This window comes from Bicyclus anynana, chromosome 19 (assembly GCF_947172395.1).
Source record: "Bicyclus anynana chromosome 19, ilBicAnyn1.1, whole genome shotgun sequence".
In the NCBI taxonomy this organism is placed as follows: Eukaryota; Metazoa; Arthropoda; class Insecta; order Lepidoptera; family Nymphalidae; genus Bicyclus; species Bicyclus anynana.
Window position 1 is genome coordinate 10587519 of NC_069101.1, and position 25567 is coordinate 10613085.

A 25567-nucleotide genomic window follows, 5' to 3' on the forward strand; every position below is an offset into this window, starting at 1 on the left:
CGGCTGAGATTCGTGACTTGCGAACATTACTCATTTCACCGCAAATATTGGTTTCAGGTGGTATGATGTAGACTCAAATGGATTTTACAGGTGACCTCATGAGAGCTAGTAGCAGGGTTACATTAACAAACCCCTCTCGGAAAATAATTGTAATTGTTTGGGCCCAGAGCGGCAAAAATTAAGTAAGACAAAATTGATTTATTCCAATATGGTTGGAGGTAGCGATACGCCGCGCGTACGACTTCATACCCGCGCAGTCCGTCCCTCTGCCCCGCTCACAATTAATTCTTTTAAGGGTAACAGTAATTCTTTTAAGGGTAATTGCATACAATTTATAATAAACTGCCACTTGAAACAGCGGACACGTTTTTCAATAAGTTCAAAGTTTTTATTAAACGCAAGCTTATAGAAAAGTCGTATTATAGAGTTAATGATTACATAATCACACTTCACATCACACTAATTACACTAATATTATAAAGGCGAAATTTTGTGTGAAGTGTGAAAGTGTGTAAGTATGTTTGTTCCTCTTTTACGCTGCGGCTACTGAAGCGATTTGGCTGAAATTTGGTATGGAAATAGATTTTAGTCTGGATTAACACATAGGCTACTTTTCATCCCGGAAAAATCCATGGTTCCCGCGGGATTTGTAAAGAACTGAATTCCACGCGGACGCTACTAAATAATAAATATCTAAATGGATAAATTAATTTTAATATAATTTACCTGCCTTACATAATCAAGTCTAGTAAACAAAGTAATTGAACTTACTATAAATAAAATATAATGATGGAAACCGCTTTGAATGCGGATGCAACTCGTTTTCATTATTTTATACACTTAGTATTAATTACGGATAATATGAACCTACCATTACAGTTCTCGGGAACCAATTACCGAGACTCATCTAACATTCACAACACGCCATCTTGGATTTATAAAAAAGAACCCAGAACACACTCGAATAGATGCCATCATTAACATTATATTTGGTTCACTATAACGTACGAATCTCGTCTCATCAGTGCTGGATTATTAGCTTATTAGCACAGAATACAAGCAATCGCTTAAAGCACAAAAATTGTTCGTACTCGACTAAAATACTTCAGTAGTCCGAACTAGGCCAGGACATTCCATCTTCGGGCACCAGAGACGAAAAAAAACGAGCGAAATCAATTGACGTTGATTGATACTTATTACACCTACGTATGACTATATTTTTTTAATCATTATTTGTATTTTATTTAGGAATATAGGAGAAGATTGTTTAGGTCATCAAGTTACTTTAATCCGGCACTGCCTCTACTGAATGAGAGGGGGGTTAGGCTAATAGTCCACCACGCTGGCCCAATGCGGATTGGTAGACTTCACACGTAGAGAATTGAGAAAATTACTAGGTTGCAGGTTTCCTCACGTTTGATACTCGTCGTATTTAATTTATTTTTTAAAATGCTCATAAATGAAATGTTGTGACGTGTATGCCCCATACCAGATTCGAACCTATGCACTCCGAATCGAAGGCAGTGGTGGTGCAAATCACGTGAGTTAACACTGCGACTGGATTATCATTATAAATTAGATAAATATAAAAACAAATATCTTTTAAAATTTAAATTGTACAGTTTTAATAATGTTTCCTTTTATTTTACCAGATCTCGGGAGTTAATCAAGAGTGCAATCCTGGATAACGACTTCATGAAGAACCTAGAGATGACGCAGATTAGAGAGATTGTGGACTGCATGTATCCAGTTGAATATGCCGCCGGCAGTCTCATCATCAAAGAAGGAGATGTTGGCAGCATCGTGTACGTTATGGAAGGTAAGGTTACAACATATTTATTATACCGCCATCTAGTGTAGATTAGCAGACTTAGACTTAGCGCTTTTACGTTACGCGCCATCTGTTGAGCAGTAGCTAAACTATTACAACTAACAAAGTAGCTATTAGTTCCATACAATCAATATAGATGGCAACAAAACTAAAAGAAAGGAATATTTTTATTTGTTTTTCTACCTAAAAGCAACACGTTTTAGATGTAAAATCATTAAAAAAAAATAATTCACAATATTTAGATTTGTCGTGTAGTAAAATTATAGTTACAATTATTAGAAAGAAATCTACAAATTGTTATTATTATTGTAGAATGTACTTAAGAAGCTTACTTTTATCTTAAAGTTTAATCCAATAAATAGAAGTAGATACTTATAAATTGAGTTTTTTTAATAATATATCGACGACAGTAAAGTTGTTGTGCCTCGTTGATAACTTTCTCTCAACGCGAAAGCGGAAAAACAGCAGCGACACCAACTTTTCTTGCGAGACACGGGAGTAGGTGAGGGAAACCTTATACATTCTGATGTAAATACTGTAGGTACTATACTAAAGGTAAACTCGATGTGCAATGTTTATCAACAAACACATTAAAAATTAGGGTATAATAACTAACGATTTGCTAGTCATTTCCTAATAATACTTAAAATTACCTAACTTGTACCTATTTTTTTTTATCTCTCCTTATTCCTGCAATCTGTCGTGAGACGTTCTGCGGGATTTTATGTATTTGTATTATGGCGTGTTTGGTGCGAAATCCAGTGTATTTCATGACATCTTGTGGTGCTCATCTCTTGAGAGTAGTACCATAAACCTACCTGTTGCCTTTTGAAAGTTGTACCTAAATTAATGACAATTTTGACAAGATTTTCAATCAAATTTCATACAAAAACAATACATAATTTTATGTAGGTAAATTATATATGAAATTACATGAGTTTTCTACCTTCATTTTTAATTTGTTTGTTGATAAATAATGATCGCAGATATCCTGTTACCTACTCCTAATTTATATACAATTTGTACTGTCATCATCCCTATTCGGCTTTATTGTAGATTCACTTATATAATGGTTTAACGATATTTTTATTTTTGCTACTCTTAATAGAAGATAAATACCATAAACAAGTTAATGGAAGTCAAATTATTTAGAACAGTAGAATTATTTAAAAAAACAAATACCTAACTCAAATTACATAAAAACTGAAGATTTACTTTAAGTCGATTTAGATCAATTAGAAAATCTTTCGGTCTAAAATAAATTTCTTATTCATCTTTTTATCAAGCAGCATGATTTAATTTGAAATGAATGACCAAAGAACTTATTGAAAAATATCAATCTGTTTGAAGGTTAAGAGGTTACACTGCAAAAAGTTGTTTTGATTCGGTATCGAGGTCGCTTCTATATTTGGAAGTTAATAGACATTTTTTAAATCTGCCTAAATATGAAATTTGTGTCCAAATGTTTTGATACTCCATTGTAAGAGTAATATACCTACATACCTACTCGTAGTAGAGAAAACACCCATTCAATACAAAACCATTTTGTAAATGCCTTTTTGGGAATTTATGCAAGGTAAGTACTCCTACTTTTTTGGCTTAACCTAGCCTTACTTGACCGGTCTTTTACTTGGAAGTAGTTAGTTACTCCACGCCTAGGAAACGAAAGAGATCTAGATTGCTGACATCCGCGAACGAAACGACGAAAAGTTAAAAGTTAAAATCTGTTTATTTCCAGTTGGCTTAATTTACGAGCATTTTTAAAAAGTCAACTTCTAGCAAACCTTTACCGGTTCAAAAGGCAAAAAATTAATAATAATTTAATAAGTTCCTAAGCCTAAGGTTGCCTGGAAGAGATCGCTACTATAAGCGATAAGGCCGAATTTTGTATTCTACTTTTTCTTATGTTTCTGTTTTGCTTGTTTTCTTTTATTTATTGTGGTGTACAAATAAATAGTATTAAAAAATATATATCAATACAACACATAACAATGAATAAAGACTATTTCCATAGAATATAATAAAAACGCTGTCAAGAAACTTAGTAGACGCTCATATTTATTAAATTGAGTAATTAAATTTTTCATACGATTATATATATTAACATAATTAATTACCTCAAATGAGGAACGAACCTAGGATCTCAAAATTTAAATCCAACTATTGAACCGTTGAGTCATTGCGGCTATTAATAGTGTTTGGAAATTGCAACACTCAAGTGGATTGTTAGTATGCTTCTTTGTATAGACTTGCGAAACAATTTGCAATTGATACGTGAGCCGTGAGTATTGGCCAAGAGATTTTTTTTTGTAGAACTAAACGCACCAAATATCTTAAAGTTGATCATTATCAGTCAATTTTTAGTGACCATATGAGTTCTTTCTCCTTACAAAAAGTGGGCATTACAAGCTTTTCCTACTTTATCATCATCATCAACCCAAATTCGGCTCACTGTTGAGCACGAACGTTCTCTCAGAATGATAGTGATTAGGCTAATAGTCCACAATGCTGGTCCAATGTTGATTGGCCGACTTCATACAAATAGATAATTAGGAAAATTCTCGTTTCCTCAAGATGTTTGTGACACGTAATATTTAGTTTCTTAAAATGCACATAACTGAATAGTAGGATTTGAACCTACGCCCTTCGGAGACGGAGGCAGAGGAGGAGGAGGCATATCCACTGGGCTAAAACGGCTCTTTACTCTCTCCACTATGTATTTTTCTGTGTCACAATTCACTATACATAATGTACTAGCGGATGCCCGCGACTTCGTCCGCCTGAAACTCGATGTAAACTTTCAACTATCCCTACCCCTACAATTTTTTTTTTCTGTCATAAGGACCTTCTCCTGAACAATAACAAACACATCAAAAAAAGCTCGAGTTTCCTCTCAGAATGAGAGGGGTTCATTAATAATGTATAGTGGTAGGCAATCCAGAAAACTATGACTGACACATTTCGTTCGCGGAAGGGGTAAACCGTCATTTGTGGTCGTTGTGAATCTCGTAAACCACACAACCTTAGCCAACTTTCATCACAATTTCTACAATTTCATCTCGTCTTTGAAAACCTTTGAGGTTCAGTATGCGTTAATTATTAATATTGTTAACCAGTAACCATGTTTTCTATTCAGTTGGCGTTTCAGTTGGCGTTTCCTCTCGATGTTTTGAGACATGTGATATTTAATTTCTTAAAAAGCACATAACTGAAAAGTTAGAGGTCCATGCCCCGGGCCGCATTCGAACCTATACCATCCGAATCGAATAGCAGAGGTCATATATTTTTGTAAAAATAATATGTAAAAAATCTTTTACTTTCACAAGTAAAGCAAAACGTACTTGAGCGATGCTTGAAATGCGAGCGCCAGACTTACGCATAACTCATTTTTAATTACAAACACGTGGACATAAAGACTAGGAAGAGAAAGTGGATTGCGTAGTCGGTCACTTGGAGGATAGTTACGGGACTAATTAGCTATGTATGTAAGGACTATTTTGTCGCCTATCTCTGTTTCGGTCGCTATTTTGTCTATTGCTCTGTGGCGCTAACACGCGACCACGTGTAGAGAAATAGAAAAAATATCGTCTAGTGGCGACGGAGTTGTCTCAGTTCCATCTCTTTTGTCCCAGTTCAATAATATTTCATGAAGCTGAATATTTTTTTTTTTAAAAGTATCTGCTCGTGGTTCCGAGGAATCCGCTTAGTTTCCGTTCAAGGGAACATAATATAGCCTGTAGCACTCATAGATAGTGTAGCTTCCATACGGCTTTTGACGGCCTCCGTGGCGCAGTGGTATGCCCGGTGGATTTACAAGACGGATGTCCTAGGTTCGATCCCCGGCTGGGCCAATTGAGTTTTCCTAACTAGTCCAGGTCTGGCTGGTGGGAGGCTTCAGCCGTGGCTAGTTATCACCCCAAACACCCGACAAAGACGTACCGCCAAGCGATTTAGCGTTCTGGTAAGATGTCGTGTAGAAACCGAAAGTGGTGTGGATTTTCATCCTCCTCCTAATAAGTTAGGATCCATCTTGGATTGCATCACCACTTACCATCAGGTGAGATTGCAGTCAAGGGCTAACTTGTAAAGAATAAAAAAAAAGTGAAGGAATTTTTCAAATCAGTTCAGTAGTTTCGGAGCCTATTCAAAGCAAACAAACAAACAAATCTTTAATAATATTATTATAGATGAAAACGTAATAAAAGAGATTCTTAATCAGCAACGCTCAGTTACGTTGATGCATGAATGAAGAAAATTGAGCTAGAAGAAAAGCAGATCTCGTTCTACTAAAATCACCTTGATACAGCATAATGACCCATGTTACAAGGTCAACAAAGATCAGAATCGCAAGATTAGATATGTGTAATATGAAGATAATTTTCGACTTAGCTCCACTCACTTAGTATAGTGACCACATTAGCCAATAATATGGCCTTAATGTCTATAGGTTATTGTGAGAAATATTGTTATGTAGGTCGATGACGAAACACAAAGAAACTATAGGTACAAGTTGTTCTAACCTCACACAGTAAATGCTGTTATAGCTTGGCAAGATCGTTTGTAACACACCCGATGATCCGCACGGGCCGGGGGCGTGTAGCGATGAATGAAAAACTCACGACTGATGCACCTCACTTTCCCGCACGCACGGCTTCACACCCGTGCAGTCTTTCCCCCCGTCGCCCGCATATCATGGGAGTGTCATCAATGAGCTTGCCATACTATAAATTAGATATGGCACAGTGGTAATGCTGCAGTTTCTTACAAAGATGTCCTGGGTTCGATTTCGGATTTTTATATTTTCTAAATTACCACCGCTCATACCACTGCGCCACTAAGGTCTAGGAACACAAAAGATTAATATTGTAAAATAATCATATTTACGTATCATAATTTCAGATTCAAGCACTTTTAAAACATCTAGTTTGTCTATTTTCACTTTAATTCGATTATCGGTTTGGAAGGGAGATTCCACTGAGTACAACCGGCAAGAAACTTAGCAATTCTTCTCTTTTTAAAGCTTTAATGAGAATAATTATTGATTAAGATATCAGTAGCAAATGATGGGTATTTTTGAATTGTTCATAACAACTTATTTATTTGCATATTCAATTATAACAACTAATGACTCATTACTTATTTCCGTCACACAATCAAGAGACTGCAATTCCAATCCATTATCGTTATAGACGACTTTTCCCAACTGAATCATCAATTTGGAAATGACGTACTCAATAAATCAGTGAAACAATACAGTAGCTAGACAGTGCATATACAGGGTGTCTCGTAATTAATGGATAAAACTCTAATGGTAGATACACTACATAGGTTATACTGCATTAGTAAATTTAAACTAATAGGCAAATGTTGTATAACATTTTTAAAAAAATGTTTGAATGTGCAAATTTTTTTTTGTCTTGAAAACTCAGCGCCTCATACAGTTTTACCATTTTTGTAACTACAAGGAGTAGACACAAGTGTTATACAAATTTACAAACCACGAGAAGTGTATAAGTTTGTAAAATAATAGTACACTTGGATTTTAATACATTTTTTTTAAAGGACAATCTTTAAAACGGGTCATCATATTGATAGAAAAATAATTATTGCATTCAAAGCTTCCTACAAAACAAATAAAACATTATTTATAAAAATAGTATTATAGTACATTGGTAATTTAATCTGTAATGTTCAACAAAAATCAGAATTTTTAAAATCTTAATTACAACAGATGACAAAACTGATTTAGGATAAAAAAATTTAAAAAACCGAAAAAGAAATATATAAGGATTTTGTCAATATTATTTGAATCAGTTTTAGATAATTAGGTTGTGTATCTACCATTTGCGTTTTATCCATTAATGACGGGCCACCCTGTATAAGAAGTTCTTCTAACTTTTCCTTCACATGGCGTTAATCTCTTCGGTTACGTTCCAGTTCCGCAAAAAATGTGAACGTTATCCGAACAATTTGCAACTGTAAATGCTTATATGGCGTTAGATGTAAACACTTTAATTCTTTAATTGGTCGTGGTATACTGTCACAGATTGTGGCCATGTGACCATCAAAGTCGGTGTTTCTATTTACAGTCTACCTACTTTTGATCTTAAACCATAGCATCTCCAGCTTAGTACGTATTAGACTTATATGTCTAACTAGCTGACGCCGCGCGGTTTCACCCGCGTGGTTCCCGTTTCCGTAGAAGTAGAAATCCAACTCGGCTGGGCTGCATTCGGGAAACTTCGCGACATCTTTTCGTCCGAAATTCCTCAGTGCCTGAAGACAAAAGTTTTCGAACAGTGCGTGTTGCCAGTGATGACCTATGGTTCCGAGACTTGGTCGCTAACTATGGGCCTCATAAGAAGGCTCAGAGTCACACAGCGGGCGATGGAACGAGCTATGTTAGGAGTATCTTTGCGTGATCGAATCAGAAATGAGGAGATCCGCAGAAGAACCAAAGTCACCGACATAGCTCAACGAGTTGCGAAGCTGAAGTGGCAATGGGCGGGGCACATAGTTCGAAGAGCCGATGGACGTTGGGGTCCCAAAGTGCTGGAATGGCGACCCCGCACTAGTAAGCGCAGTGTTGGCCGACCCCCCACCAGGTGGACTGACGACATCAAGCGAGTCGCAGGGATTCGCTGGATGCAGGTGGCTCAGTATCGTGATGTTTGGAAGTCCTTACAAAAGGCCTATGTCCTGCAGTGGACGTCCATTGGCTGATATGATGATGATGATGATGATGTGTAGTCTATCAATCCGCATTGGACCAGCGTGCCTCTGCCTCGCTAGAGGTTAGCCCTCTGTCAAGACTATAATTATGATCATGATCTAACGTGTTGACGCAAACTGCGTCGACAGAATTGCGTTCATTGCATTTGAAACTAGAGATAAAATTGTAGCATTATTTTTCACAATCTTTTTTTACCATAGGTACTTAACTTTATTTTATTAATGCAAAATTGTTTTCATCTAAATGATAAAGTGACAAAACGAACATCAAAACCTGAGTTAGTTTATTGAGGTCGTAACTTCGGTTTGATTCTTGTACTTTTATTTAAAACTATTTTCCCTTCAAGTACACTTTAAAGTATCTTATTACCATTTTTTTAACGTTTTCTTGTCGTGATTTGTGAAAGCGAAACCCCACGATCTCAGCCTTGACCGCGGTCTGATTTGCGACGCAAATGAAGTACGATTGAAGCCTCAAATTACCATTACTTTTACTTAAACTTTCCACTCATCCTGTAGGTGATTAAATACTATTAACTATAGATATAATTCAAACAAACAAACGCGTTCAAACAAACAAACAAACAAATAAACAAACAAACTCTTCAGCTTTAAAGTATTAATATGGATAACGCTGAAGAGTTTGTTTGTTTCTTTGTTTACTTGAACGCACTAATCTAAGGAACTACTAGTCCGTTTTATAAAATTTTTCAGCGTAAGATAGCCGCGCGGCGTCAGCTATTTGAAATATATTTTCTTTTATATCTTTCTCAATAATGAAATTCAAGGAATTCCTTTTAACAATATTTGGCATACTTAAAGAGAGTGATCGATTATGATTATTATTTTAAATATTAACGTTTTTCAATACTATTTTGCTTGTTCTCGTGTTTAAGCTGTGGTTTCAAATTTCTCTTCATAACCTTTCAAATCCGCATTATAGACAGGCCATTCGAAAGGTTGTAGAGAGAAATTTAATCCAAAGCACCTACAGCATTCATCAGAATTCAGTTTCAAGAGCTAACAGGTCAAGTAAACAATCCCTTAAAATAGGAAAATATTTTACTAACATCAATTTAACATAATGTGAAGCTACTATTAGATGGTGCTCAGTATACTGTTATTAATAGCTGAAGCGCGGTTTCAGTCGCGTAATTCCCGTTTCCGTAGAAATACGGGAATATAATATAGTTTATGACACTCACAAATAACGTGGCATTCTAGCGGTAAAAGAATTTTTAAAATCGGTTCAGTAGGTTCAGAGATTATCCCTGGAACACCACAAACTTTACCTTTCTAAAATATTAGTAAAGATTATTCGCTAATCTTTTCAGACACGTTATTATGGAATCCTAATTTTGTAACAATGAAAGACAAATGATTTTGTTTGTTCATTAAAAAATTATGTATAATGCATCTTCGAAGATGATTAGTAAAATTGTCTCCATATTCATGACTGTCTGTCTGAGAAGTATAAATCAATGGTTTTGTTCTTTCTGCATTTGATAAATTCGAGGACGAACTAAATGTCACTATCTTACTGCTAAAGTGGGTTTAAATTATATATGTATTTTTTTCTTTTAGATATTTAAGTGTCTTAGTTGTGTATTCTGAACCTAAATATAGATTTATTTATGTTATACCAAGTAAAATATTCATAGTTGATTGTTTTACTTCCATTTCCATTATTTACCTTACTAATATTATAAACAAGAAAGTTTGTATGGATGTTTGATTGAATGTTTGTTACTAGTTAACGCCGCAGCTACTGAACTGATTTGACTGAAATTTAAAACGAAGATAGATAATACCTTAGATTAACACATAGGGTTTTTTGTTTTTTTTTTTTATTTTTTACAAGTTAGCCCCTGACTACAATCTCACCTGATGGTAAGTGATGATGCAGTCTAAGATGTAAGCGGGCTAACTTGTTAGGAGGAGGATGAAAATTCACACCCCTTTTCGATTTCTACACGACATCGTACCGGAATGCTAAATCGCTTGGCGGTACGTCTTTGTCGGTAGGGTGGTAACTAGCCACGACCGAAGCCTCCCACCAGCCACCAGGGTACTTTCATCCCGAAAAATTCCATGATTTTTGCGATATTTGCCAAAAACTGACGTGGATAAATTCGCTAGTATAATTGTGGATAAACATGAAAGGTATATGAGCAATCACATCTACCTGTATATTACGAATGAGATCCTTCCCAGATAGTATTATTTGCTTAAGATGTAAATATAATTGATATGATGATGCTTAAGTATATTTATAGAAATAACATAATAACATCTAGAATGTGCATGATGAAACTCGTGTATCTAATTGTCACCGCAAAACTAGATCGTTTCATTAGATTATCTGACAATCATTCTTAAGTTGCCATAATTGTTTTAGTTCTAGGTATAATTATAATTATCATCTGGATCCTAACGTAGATCCAACAACCAACTAGTTATACACGTGTAACATCTTTATAGATTAGCAACTTGTACAAATAGTTGTAAAATGTATCTACACTTTGTATTTTGACATTGGTTTGAATTCAATTGAACAAGTTAACTAAGTGCATTTGTAAATTATATAAAGTTCTACATAATGGGCCTATTCTGGGTCGTTTATGTATTTAATTTCACTTAGCACTTTCCCTTCTCAATTCTGCCGCTTTCCATATTATCCGGATTATGTTGTTTACTTATGTAACCGGAATGAATGTAACAACACCATCATATGGGTTAATTTACATTTGATGAAGTTTTAGACGGTTAAGATTAAGGTCAACGTTTTCTTTACTTTAATTATGTCTTACATTTGTACACAGTAGTCGTCTATACGTTTTAGTCACGTAGCATATATAAATCAATTGATTGCGATATCTTGTGTATTCACTACTTCTTTTTGATAAACTTTGGCATCGTGGTCTGTTGCTTAGCATGCATGTGCCAACATAAGTTTATGAATGCCTAAAAGATTTAAGTCTGTTTCTATTTACTATGCAAATGTAACGTGGGGAAAAATTTTAACTCTTAAAATTATTAAATTAAATGGAAATGTCATTCGTTTGTACAATACTTTTTCGGACGTTACCTTCAATTTGAGCATTCAAATATCAGCTGGCTGGTCATGGGCAGCACCTTGCACTGGTTTACCTAAATTATCGTTACCTCTCCAATAAATATTTTAATAAGAAGATATTTTTATCTTTTTATCGAGATAATATCTTCAGATTTTCAGACTATCACAGCAATCATGTAGATCAACTCAAAACTTATTTGATGCAAACTATATTTCGATGACACAACATTATGGTAAATGTTAACTTAATTTTAAGTATTATATTGCAGTTTTAGTTATGAATTTAATACCTAAATAACTTTTTCTCGATGTTGTTTTACAAAAATCGTTGTGGATATATTTTGTTGAACATTTTATAGACCATTTAAAACATTTACGGTAAACTTGGTTGTTTGATTTACGGTGACGTCACGTCTATTGTTACTACTAGAGCTTTTAAATTCAGGTATAAAATGTTCTGTCTCTACCTGTGTGTCGATCTCGCTTGCTCACGTCACCATGCGCAGGAGTTGATCAAGATCGGAGTGCAACAGACCAAGTTCCAATCCAACAGTAAGCGGGGCGACGCCGCCGTGATTGGTCGCCTTGCGTTCCACGTTCCTTTCCCCCCGAATAAAAATTCGACGCGATATATCTCGCTTCCAAGAACGATGGTTTGCGTGTTGACCAGTTTTTATTCATACACATAATTTGGTGATACAATAACAAAGTGGTTGAGAACGCAGTGAAGTGTCAAGGTGTTTTTTCGCGCAACTTGCAGCTGTCACAACACAAAGATTTCGAAGGATATTAAGTGACTATCGTGATGAAAAGCTCGGATAGCGTGCATCCGTTTTAAGCCACAACAATATTTTGTTACCCCTTTTGATGCTTAACATCAGAATAATCATTAATTTATATTAACTACTTGTAAGGCGTGTTATAGTTATTAAAAAACGTGTATACTTTCAAATCATTCGACTAAACGTTGAATTAAATTTTGGAGTATCTCATTTCTTATTCAAATTCGCTAGTTGGTCAAGTAAGCTAGATTGCACTCTTAGGAGTTGATATTGCATCCAAGTCATGCTCGCGTGCATTACTCGAATGTGTCGTGAAAGTATTTTGGAACGTTGTCTTCACGGTGAAGATTTTTTGCATATTAATGTTCACGGAGCTTTCTACAACAGCCTTTCAGCCTCGATGCATTTCGTGAAATTTATTTGTTACTATTTTGATGACCTAATTTTGCAATAACATTAGAGAAAATATTAATAATAAATTGTTTCATGTAGAATTTCACGTTATAATTAGCTAGTGTTATTAAACACAACAGGTTTTGATTAATTTGTGATGTTACAGCCCAATTCTCTTTATTGCATCTACAGATAGATTTATTATTAGTTATAAATTTCTGTATTGAGCTATTTTGATTGTAGCAGTTCAAATATGTGTCCCATCATTCTCTTACCTCTGAAATTAGAAAGTACCTACATACCAATGATTTTATCAAATACATACATACACATGTCTAATGTTATGATCGTGATTTACTCGTTCAACAATGTATGTTAACCCATGTATAATAATATTGATGTTATCATTTAATAATAGTGTGGGCCGAAACGATTGTCACGACGCTATAGAAAGTTGCCTTTTGTTGTGATACATTACCTACCAATTAAAAATGTTAAAATGTCATTAGGATAAACACTATTTAATGAGTTATTTGATCTACGTATCTATACTACAACATTATCGATGCTCTGCTAAATGAATAAGATAACACAATGAACGACCTTTTAAATAAGACAGACAGTTGTTTCTCTGATAATAATGCTCATACATTTCAGTTCATGGAATGCCCCTAATGTCGTAATGCTTTATTCAGTTCAATGGAAGAAAAGAACTCTTTTGTCTGCTACTTTAACAATTATGGTATAGATATATCCGGGACGAGCTATTTATATTTATGTTTTTTTCCTTTTACGACTAATACTCATACGTTGGTGAGTCATCGTATAATTTCTTAATGTTTACCTCTATAAAGAAACGTGATAGTATTCCGAAATAAGGTACATTACCTACTCTACTTATCATTTAAACACATTGTGATTTCTTTTAGATCGTTACCTTGAGTTAAATTGTCTTTTGATTTAAAATAAAAACTTTTTGTGTTGTTTTTGCCTAATTAAACTGGTTTGTGGTTAGCGACGAGTGATTGTCGGAATCGATTGTTTGGACTTTATATTTTTTTGCTCCCATCTTTGGCTTCGTCGCGTTAAAATATTGGATCTCTACAATATTTTATAACGACGTTTATAAACGAATCTTTTAATGAAACAAGTACAGAACTTTTGAATTGTGGATTTAAATTTAATGTACTTTGTACTTGAAAGTAGTTGCGATTTTATTAGTATTTTATTCGTCATGATTATGATAATCGAACGTTAACTCATCAGATCTTTATAATGAAGCAAATAAGTGCATATAAATATTTATTTAATTACAATTTTATGTAAGTACCTCGCTAAGTAGGTACCTACTGTAAGAGTTTTTTTATTGTATGCAAATTGTACTTTATTTTCGAGTGTCTTGAGAATATTATTATTAGAATATCTTATTGTTCTTAGCGCTACACATACCAAGGTGTCATACCTATCTATTGTTTGCTCGAATTCCTATCAGGTCGATTGTTTTATGCACATTGTTTATTTTTGATTGTATAATCACAGTGTTTTGAGTAAAGACAATGCTTGAGCCCTTTCTCTCACTTTCCCACTGTTTTTCAACTTCTCTTCTTTGTAATCTTGTTTTTCTACTATTATCATCGATTTCCAATAAAACGGTAATATAGATTGGTTACACTAAGCTTTATTGTTCCCTCCATTGAAACAAATATTTATATTTTTTATCATTAGAGACTGGAGCTCTCTAAGTTCTTCTGTGTTCATTTTTTGTTCATCATTTGTTAGACTTAATAAGGCTAGTGAGTGATAAACTAGGCATAGATTTCTCAAGTTCCTAGATTCTCATGTATCAGCTGGCCAGTCCAATGGATATGTGGACCACTGAACTGGTTTCAACTCTATCGATATAGAAATCGTTTTCTAGTAGTTCGATCATGCGTTTAATAATTACCTTCAATTTGCAAAGTATGCTCATATTATTTTTATGTAGGTACTCAGTATACTCGTACCTGTAATTTTGTTAAAATACATTTAGATTACGAATTAAGCTATAATTGGCTCAATCATTTGGTTGATTGGCTATATTCACGTGAGGCATTTCAGCTAAATTTATTAATATTCTATTCATCTATTCATTTTGCACTAGTTTTTGTTAGCTTATGTTATTGTTTCTCTTTCATTTGAGATTTGCTTTTTAAATGAAGACATCCGTTCTTCTGAATTTGTTAATACTTTCTAAGTTATCATAAATATGATTACTTTATTTTCAAAATAGGTAGGTATTTAGAACAACTGTACTCCAAACGCAGTCGATTGTGAGCTTTTCTGTTGCGAAATAAAAGCAAATCAAATGTATGAAATCATGTTTATTATTAAAACCACGCAGTGTTGCAAATTACACTCGATTCTATAGGTACTCATTTATTCATATCAGTGATGGACCAAATTATAAAGTGTGGGCCTTAACTAACAATTATTAGATGTAAGAGTTATTTGATAGTCTATCTGTTACTTTTTCTTAACAAGTTTGTCTTAGGACAAAGATCTAGACAACTTACAAAACATATCAGTCCGAAACTTAAATTCATCAAGATTTTGTTTTCTTTATAGGTATACCTATATACCTGAAAGTCGTCACTCAGGTGCTCATCACGTTTTTACCAACTGATAGCAAATAGAGCAAGAAAAAGTGAGAGATTAAAAATTACTAAACTCATTTCTCACCTTCATTCGTTAGTCTAATTCGATAATACCACAATATTACTTATATTACTTATAAAGTCATAACTAGTATCAATGTGTATAAAATTGTTGCATTGAAATGAAATGCAAGAGAAGAAAGATACAGGATTGTTTTGTTTTAGGTTGTTGATGTTAAGGAAAGAAAATTCATTTTAACAGTGTTGTTTTCCGATTGTATTATAAAGTAGTTAAATGACCGCTACTACTGCTTCAATACCAGTAGCGCAGTAGCCGCAAAAACTCTAATCAAACTGTTGTTATACGTTTTTGTTATTGTGTCATCGTCTAACCACTATTGGCCGGGAGTCTGCGTTTGTTTTAAGACTGTAGACACACGATAGTATACATACAAGTACGCGCGTTTTTAAAGAACACAATATTATCAGCTCGCGATTAAACTTTATATATATCTTTGCCAGCCTGAATTGAGTTTGCATGCTCACGTCCGCAGAATAAACTCATATAAATGTAGGGTTAGTTAATGACGGTATAGTTCTACAGATCAAAATATTCATACCAGATTGTGTATTTTATAGACACTATCTTTTTTCAAATTAACACCTTATCTGTCATATAATATTTATCATCAGGTGAGATGATATTCAAACCCAATCTTTTAATATTTTAACTAAGCGTTGAATAGCAATTGCTTTTCCAAACTGATAAAAAGTTGCTACACAGTAATAGGTACACATATTTGTGCAAATTTTACAAAAACACAACGTATTTTATGAGAGTCGCAAATCAATCGCGCCGTACCATCATACCGTGAGCACATACCCTTAGCAAATTGCAGTAAATAACAGTGAAAGTGCAATAACATTAAATGTTAAAAACTGGCTACTGTGCGGACGGAATAAAGTCTCGGCCATTATCTAATTATTGTGCAACGAGGTACACTTTGCATTTGATGGACTCTTGGGGCCCAGTTATTTCCTCATGGATGATGGCTTGTGCAATTCGTGGCTACGGTCCGTGACGCATCCGTTCTTATGGACTGTTATTTCGTTTAATGCTATATTTTTATTCTCACAAGTGAAAAGCTTATTTCGGTATCTACTTACTTTTCACTGGAGCGATAAGATCGAAGACATTCTCTCATTAACTAATTGTAATAACGTTATGCATTACGTTTGGTTTTTGATACTTTTTCTTCTCCTTTGAGGAATAATTAGGTATTTCGGTACTTTTTTCTTCTTACGATAACTACTTACCTACTTAAAATAAGAATTGAAGGTATCTGTTAGACTATCACGTCTGTGGAAAGTATATTATGATACTTGACAAAAACCCACTGAGTAAAAAGATATTGGGTTTTTTGTTAAGAAATTCTCTTCATTTCAAGTAGATAAGGTTCTTTAGTCTACTTGAAATAAAATGTTTGACCTATTTTATACCTAAGCGGTAACAGTGGATTTACATAGTCTTGGTGTTTTAAACTGTCGATGAATAAAGATAAAAAGTTTGATTATGCACTAACTACAATACACTAAATAGAAACTAAGATAGCTGTATCTTAGTTTGTATTCCATTTCTAAATCAGACTTCAGTAGATATGAATAATTCTATCATGATCAAGACGAAGGAAATGCGATCTTAACACAATTATTCTATTGTATAAAAGAGGTCTGAACCTTACAAATTAGGAATAGTACTAAGTAGGGTAATAGGTGTTTAAACAAAGTCACGAGGAGCCAATACCAATGTAGTTTACAATACAACATTACCGTACAACAGTATTTTGGTTCAGAGTTAGGTATTAATTATGTAAATGGAATGATCGAATTTAAATTAATAATTGCAAGCGACTTGAAACCTGTTATGAAGATTGATTGAACTTTTGTAAAAGCTGTGACATTTATAAATTATAATGAGAATGCACGTCCGTCTATTGTATCGCTTTTAGACCAACTCTATATAACCCATTTGCATAAACAAGCCAATAACTTGTTCAATTATTTATTATTGGCTTAAAACCAGTAAAGGAATTATTTTCAAGGCTGATTTGAAGCGACAGCTGTGTAGTCTCTTATTATGAAGGGCATTTTATATATTAATGGCTTTAATTAGTTAACTCAGGCATGGGTTGGTAAACCACTTGTCTATTGCGTGAAACATTAATTGTTTTGGCTGATAGCTCATATATAATAGTAGTCATCAGCATCAATGGTTGCGTTATTTTCAATGCGGGTAGAACATCAAGGAAATTAACAATTGAACTGACGAAGGAACGGTGAAATATTATTGTAGTAATCATTAATTATGTTCAATCAAATATTATCAACATAATCATCATTTATTACGTAATTTCTTTTGTGTTTATAATAATGTTAATTTTTGATGGAACTGAAGTCGGCGATAGAAATATTCTGTTAGATACTGGTTTTTACTTGCCTCAAGTCAAATTTCCTCATTGCAGCTATATTTATTTTCTCGAGTTATTTTTTCCGGTAGTCAGTGCGTTCCTAAAATATTTTATTATGCTCCAGGCGTCAACCAGTTTGTACCAAAGAAACAATCTTGTATCGGGTTCCCTGTTAATGTAAGTCATGTGTTGCGCATGATTCATTGATTATATTAAAGGGAATTATAATAAACACAGAACATACAACAAAACACTAAAGCTAACGATTTTGATATTAAATTTAATCTCGCTCAAATTATGTCATCAGAATAAACTTCATAGATATTCCTGTAACAAAAGGCAATGCTAATCAATAATAAAACCTGTTAAAATATTGTTGTGGCATTTAGCGGAAAAATAAAACTCAGTGTTTTAATCTTATTTAATTTTAATTCGGTATGAAATAGATTAAATCAACAAGAAACTCAAAAAGTGGAAATTTTAATTGAACTTACATACTAATAAAGATGGATCAAGAATTGTGTAGTGCTCTAAAAGTTTCAAGAAAGAGTTTTTGGAGTTTTAGAGTTGATAAAAAATTTTTCAACGTTGAATCATTATGAAAATCAAGCATTATCCAGGAAAAGCGGTCATGGAGGACCCTTGGCTATCTATCAATGATAGAACAATGGACCTTGTTTACGCCGCCAATTGGGTTGGGGCGAATAACCTAAATGGGTACAAAGAAGATGACAACCAGTCTGTTAAATCATTTAACTCCATATCTAGAAGTAAGTCATGTCGAGACGTGGGGCGCAGCGTAGAAAAAGACGATGACAAATACAACACCTATTCACGTGCAAGCCAAGGTCACTACAAGAACAATAACGTCCCTCGTGAAAACATATCTCAATTAGCGAAATATCAACAGGATATTGAAGAAAAGGCAAGAGCCAACAATAACTTCTTAATGCAAAATAAATTAAAGCACAGTTATAGTTTTAAAGATATGCCAAATGGATATAAACCGTCAACACTAAGAAGGGTAAAGAGGCGAAACTTTACTGAATGGGATATCGAAGCGTTTGGTCCTAGTGACAAACAGGTTCCTGTCCCTCCACAAAGAAAAGATTCTCTCAAATATGCGCATAGGCAAAGAAAAGTTGATTCTAAGAAAAATTTATATCCTCTCCCTGACCCTGGGCCCGTACCTCCTGATCCTGCATCAGAGTCCTACTATGAATATTATTCAAGGGTCAGCCAACAAAATAATGACACAGACAGTGATAAAATAAAGTTGATTCAAAAAGACCCAAAGAAGGAAAGAAATTTTGAAAATGGGGATGCCAAGATGAATGGTACTGTTCGTGGTTATGGCAATGATATGTATAAAATAATAAATTCAATGGCAACTTTAGATTTAGCCCCAATAAAAAAAAGATCCGGAAACAAAAACCTCGACATGGATAGCGAAACGGAAGATTTAGGCATATACATGCACCCTATTAATGAATCGTTATCTACATGCGAGCAACTTCCTGAGCACATAACGCAACCTGAAAATAAGCGAAACGGACGTGCGGACGATGTTAGGCCTAGTTTTCGTTCAAAATCTTTAAGAGTAAAAAGCGAAGGACGGGCGCCACTTCGACCTTATCTTGATACTGTAGAAAATGATAACAAAATGTATAATGGCGTCACTGTTACACAACCAAAAAGGAATCTCTCACCGAGCGAGCAGCTGACGTTAATGCAATACGGAATGTTACGTGGAAGTCAGCCTCCACCTGTCTCAACCAGTAATGGGTTTCACTCCGTCGATTTAGGAAAAGAAAGTGAATATCGGACTAACGGTGTTGCTAGACAAATTAAACCGGATAAATACGGGAAGCTTTACAATACAGTGAGAGTGAAAAGTGAAGATAGGTATGATAGGTACAATGACATTTTATCGTTTAGTTCACCTAAAGAGCGTATCTCTGAAGAACGTGCGACTAATAATACCGGTATTTATTCTCGTAGTGCTAAAAGTTCATCTAGTGGTTCAGACTCTGATTTCTCTATACCGCGACCAAAATTAATAGTACCTGTACATACATATGGATTACGTAAAAGAAGAACTGGCAATCTTTGTCAGCGGGATAGCACAGCCACTGAATCTTCGCTTGATGCTGGAATATTGCTAGACGTGACTCGCTTAGAAGATACGAGCAACAATTTTGACTCTCAACAAAATGGAGATTCAGGTAAACCTATATAATTATTAGTTGTTACATGATGAAATGCAAAAAGACGAAAGATGAAAATATATCTCTCTCTTTTGTGATTCATCAACTTTATCTTTATCATGTGATTATTATGTATAGCATCTTTATCATTTATAGCATCATATTGACGGACGAAAAAATTTGCGAAGAGATGACAGATTCATGTTGCTCGTAACTTAATAGAATTGGCATTCTTCGTTTTTAAAATAGCCTAATAGTTTTATTAAATTAGTTTATGAATTTAATAAAACTATTAGGCACATAATGATGTATAAAAAAACATTATTGTGGGCCTATTTTAATGACCAATGCAAAAGGAGGCAGAGGTCATAACCACTGGGCTATCACATCTCATGAGATGATAACTTTGAATTTACTCGAGCGCGTCAGCATGTTGTTGAGTATGAGCTCAATAGGTCCACGCAACACTCGAATAAATCCAGCATCATGAGCGCTTCTACCATCAAATAAGCCTACTTGACATGAATGAATGTTAATAATTATTACTTTCATAATAGGCTTAATTTAGTATGTAATCATACTTAATTATACCTATTTCATTTTAATGTACTTTTTAACTGACCTCCCAAGCACATAATAACATCACATTTTTCATAGATGTCGTGTCTACAGATTTATTTGTCTTTAAGTTAACCTTGTTTCTCTAGACATTATTTATCAATGCCGATAGAACAACGATAGCCTATTTGAATTTCATTTCCTTCGACGCCAAATCCTAAATTATGTACATAAACAATGTAATGCTAACTATTCTAATATTGCTCAATAAACTCACTTGTGTATTATTAAGAACTAGTTTAGTATGGCCTACTTTGAAAGCTAATCATGCAAGCGTATAAGAAGATTTTATTTATTCAATTAAACCAGTTTGTCACACTTAATAAATAAAATCATAACCCAAATTTTCGTTGTTGAAATAAAATTATTAACTTAATCTAAATTGAACTACGATTAACTGTCGCAAATGAGATTGTTTAATTGTTTACTAGATGGGCTGTATTACTGGGATTTTTAATCTTGAAAGAATTTTTCACATGGTGATGTTACACCAACCATCCAAGTTCATTCCTTTATCATTAAGTTGTTATACAAATATATGTCATACTCCTATTATTAGTTTAATGTCAAATAAAGCTTTAAGCATATTTGGTATAGCACTGCCTTGAAATCTATCTATAGAAAGGATGTCATTTTTCGCTTTTTAGAGTAATGCATCTTTAAAGTCGGTTCAACTTTTTCGTTAAAAAACATTTTTATTAATTGACATCTTATTTGAAACTTCTTTAACAATGGCAGCATCTAAATTTCAATGATGTTATTTTAAGATGGATCGATGCAACATATACCTACCAGGTATAATACCCACGTCAATATCACCTTGAAGGAGTCACATTGAATTAACCAAGTAGATGTTTACCAGTCCTTGATGTAAATTTAAGTAGGCACTTTAGATCTTCTATGATCATGTATTATTATAAAGCGATTCAGTCACATATTTTGAAGGCTGACATTAAAAATTATAAGTCTCTTTTATATCCTATTAGTCATAGCTTTACTTACCTACCTATAATTAATGTAAATGTGATTCTAATTCATTATTATTATCAACCAAAACATAATTAACATTTAGAGCGTCTAAAGACTAAAGTTTCTCGAGTGCTACGGTTATTTCACTTTAACACCTAATATACTCAGAAGCACAATTATCCGCCCTCTTTAATATGACGCGAGTACATTAAAATGGGCGGATAATTGTGCCTCTGAGTATAGATTGAGAACGTGTGAGAGCAAGATCTTCCTGATTTTAGAAATGCTGAAAGTTTAACCTATATTATCTCAGTATACTGTCGAAAAACACAGCGATCAAACATGGCCTTCGTGGCGCAGTGGTGTGTGCGGTGGATTTACAAGCCGGAGGTCATGGGTTCGATCCCCGGCCTACCACCCTACCGGCAAAGACGTACCGCCAATCAATTTAGCGTTCCAGTACGATGTCGTGTAGAAACGGACAAAGTTGGATGTTCATCCTCCTCGTAACAAGTTAGTCCGCTTCCATTTTAGATTGCATTATAGCTTACTATCAGATGAGATTATTGTCAAGGGCAATGTAGAGAATAAAAAATATATCTGGTAGGAAGTGTAAAAAAATCACGATTTTTTACATACCAGGGTCTTCTTAGTTGTCTACCGTGCTTACGAGTATCTACGATAGGAGCTGACTTTCAACTTTCAACTTTAATAAAATGAACTGGCTCTTAGACCATAAGCATGACTATATTATGCTCTTAAAAATGTTTACAGGCTTTTAAGTGTCAGTTTTAATATGCGTCAAACACCTTTCAAAATTAAGCAAAGTTTTGAATTAAACCACTTCAAATTAAGTTGTTATTAATAAACATCGATTCAGTATGATAATAACTGGAACACAATCAATAAATAATTTATAGTTTTTTGAATAATTGAATCAAATTACTCATATTGTGTGTTTACTCAAAAAACAGAAATATGTAACAACAAAAATAGGTGATGAGAGATTTTTCTACCTACATATTGATCATCATCATCTCCTTTCCCTTATCCCACTTAAGTGGGGTCGGAAAAATATATCAATCTTTTCCATTCGTCTCTATTACTCGTCAACTCATCATCCACTGCCTTTGTACATACTATATATGTCCTCTTTCACATACTCCAGCCATCTCTTCTTTGGCCTTCCTCTCCTCTTATGTTTTTCCACTTGCACTTTCCTCCCTACGCAATACATGTCCATTCTACTCCTTCTCTCCTTTTTTCTATTCCTTTTTTTCTGTCACTGGCGCCACTATCAGACTTCCTCTTATATACTCATTCCTTATTTTATCCATTCTTGTCACACCACACATCCATCTCAATATACGCATTTCGTTCACATGCATTATTTTACTATCCGTCCCTTTTACCAACCAACATTCTGATCCATACAGCACGACAGTTCTTACAACCGTTTTGTATATTTTACTCTTATTACATATTGTAAGATAAACACAATAAAATAAATATGTTTTTACTTAAACCTTATATAGTGTTTTAAGTATATTTGTTTTGATTGTTTAATTTTAACAAATATTGCCAGTTTCAGCACAAACTGTAATTAATTCAGTTCAGGGCGGATAGTAATGAAGTTCTTTAACAAGAACAATGGAGACAATCTACCACATAAATGTTTTTTAGTCAATATGAATAATTAAATCAAAAAATTTAACGTTTTTGTCTCTTTATTAATAAAACCGAAGTATGTAATGAGAGGTTCATCACATATATAATATTAATATAACAAAATAAACATAATTTTGACTTTAACGTCTTGAAGTAAAATTTGCTTTGATTGTTCAGTGTTAACAAATGTTGCCAGTTTCAGAACAAACCGTAATTAATTCAATTCAGGGCGGATATTAATGAAGTTCTTTAACAAGAATAATTGAAACAATGTACGATATCACACGCCTCTTTGTTTATTCGCACGGTTGCCACCTTGACTCAATTGTTCTATCTTTCATACGTTACTAACATTTATCTGATGAAATATGTTAAATTATTAACATACTTGTTTTACTGTTTGATAAATCGGTAAAACCTATGTAAGTAAGTTTATAAAACTTTCTTAACTATTTTACTGCTTACTCCATTAAAGGTAACACTAGCATGCTTACAACTCCGAAGGCTCTGCTTTTCAAAAATCTCGCGACAACCATCGATTTTTCCGTGATAAAAATTTTGATAAAAATAATACAACCGACTTCAAAACCTAAAGACGTACCCATAAAACTAAAAAGCGAATAATAACATCCTATAATCTTCTACCTGCTGATCAGTTTGAAGACGGTGCTAAGCCGGTGTCGTATTAATTTAAGCTGTTTCTGAAAGAACCACATTTCAATATTCAGGGCTTGAATTAATACATCATTGGATTAGCACCGTTTTCAAACTGATCAGCAATTTATCTCTACACCAACATTCATCAAAATCGGTTCAAACCGTGAGGGTAAAAAAAAAACAGACAGACATACTTTGGTATTTCTATTAGTTTTCTTCAGATTTCATCGTGAAAGATTTAATCTTGTCTGCATCATTTAGGTTTACTGAGTCGTGTAAGAATTTTAAAACTTTATTAACTAATTTATTGTGTGAACGTACTACAAAGTATAAATTAATATAAGTATTTGTTACGGTTTATGAAATTTATTGTATATGTAATTCACTTATTTGTATCAATATCAATAATAACATAATCTTTTTTTTTGACATCTAAATTCTTTAAAACCAAATTGAAATAGGCATATTATTTATACCAACAAAGTGCAAATTAATACAATCACACCATAAACGAAATTGTTGTAAGGAATTTAGTAATAGAAATAATTGAGGTTTCTTTTGAAAACAGGAGTTTTATAGCAACAAAGTGCCTCCACTTCCAGATCATCATATCATAAATTTTCATCACGTGATAATATGCTGTATGTATTTAATTTCAGTTGTTTTTCATGTCGATAAACCTACCTATTACACTCTTTAGAATGAAATACCTAAATGTTCCGACACTCCGCGGTTTCACCCGTGTAGTTCCCGTTCCCATGAGACTACCGTTATAAAATATAGCCTATTCTATTCACAAATAACGTGTCTTTCTAGAGGTAAAAGAATTTTCAAAATCGGTTAAGTAGATCCAGAGATTACTCCCTACAATTACTTACCCTACCCAACATGATATGGTATAGGTAATAATTTGTTTATTACATTTGCGATGCGCTAGTACATTTTCTTACTCATCGATCATAGTTCATTTTGCTTGTCTAGCTGATGTGCTGTGTTGTGAGATCTGCTAAGTATGAAACTTTTTGCAATATCCTGTCATATTTTCTAACAAGACTGGTTTATGAGTAATCGTGAGAAACGTTTAGCCTCTGTATTAGCTTCAGCCTTGAACACTTATGGGTGTGTGTCAACAAATATATCCGTTATTTTAATTTTGGTGACCGTACAAATACTATATTTGTTTAATAATGCAGGTTGGTGTTTTTAATTGAATTTTACATTTATGTCTTACCAGCGGACGCTACCATCGTTTGTCCCGCGCAGTTCCCCTAACTGTTGGAGTAAGGGGATAAAATATAGCCCATGTTACTTGCTAATAATAATTGTATGATATTTTTTTTAAAAGAGCAACTGTTCAGTCTTTTACCGATTTCTTCTCAGCAGAACCTGTCTTCCGTAGAATCTTTACAAGTAGTCAACTGACGTATTAATAGTGCTTGTAAATTGAGCATACTTGAAATAAATAAATGAATTTTGAATAATGTAGGTTTCCACTAGTAAAACAATTTAAAAAATATGGTACCTATACATATA

The 25567-nt window shown here is 33.8% G+C and overlaps 1 protein-coding gene across 6 annotated transcripts in view; it reads left to right on the forward strand.

Moving 5' to 3' along the window:
* LOC112046535 (cGMP-dependent protein kinase, isozyme 2 forms cD4/T1/T3A/T3B) overlaps nucleotides 1-25567 on the forward strand; it is a 215760-nt gene that overhangs the window by 147875 nt on the left and 42318 nt on the right. For 2 of the 6 annotated variants that reach the window (XM_024083203.2, XM_024083204.2), the window contains exon 3: nucleotides 1653-1819. In XM_024083203.2, the coding sequence (XP_023938971.1) occupies nucleotides 1653-1819 (167 nt within the window). Of the gene's footprint in view, nucleotides 1-1652; nucleotides 1820-12152; nucleotides 12433-18358; nucleotides 20141-25567 lie in introns of those variants that run through there. The other 4 variants (XM_052887530.1, XM_052887528.1, XM_024083202.2 and 1 more) reach the window with 4 other exon arrangements.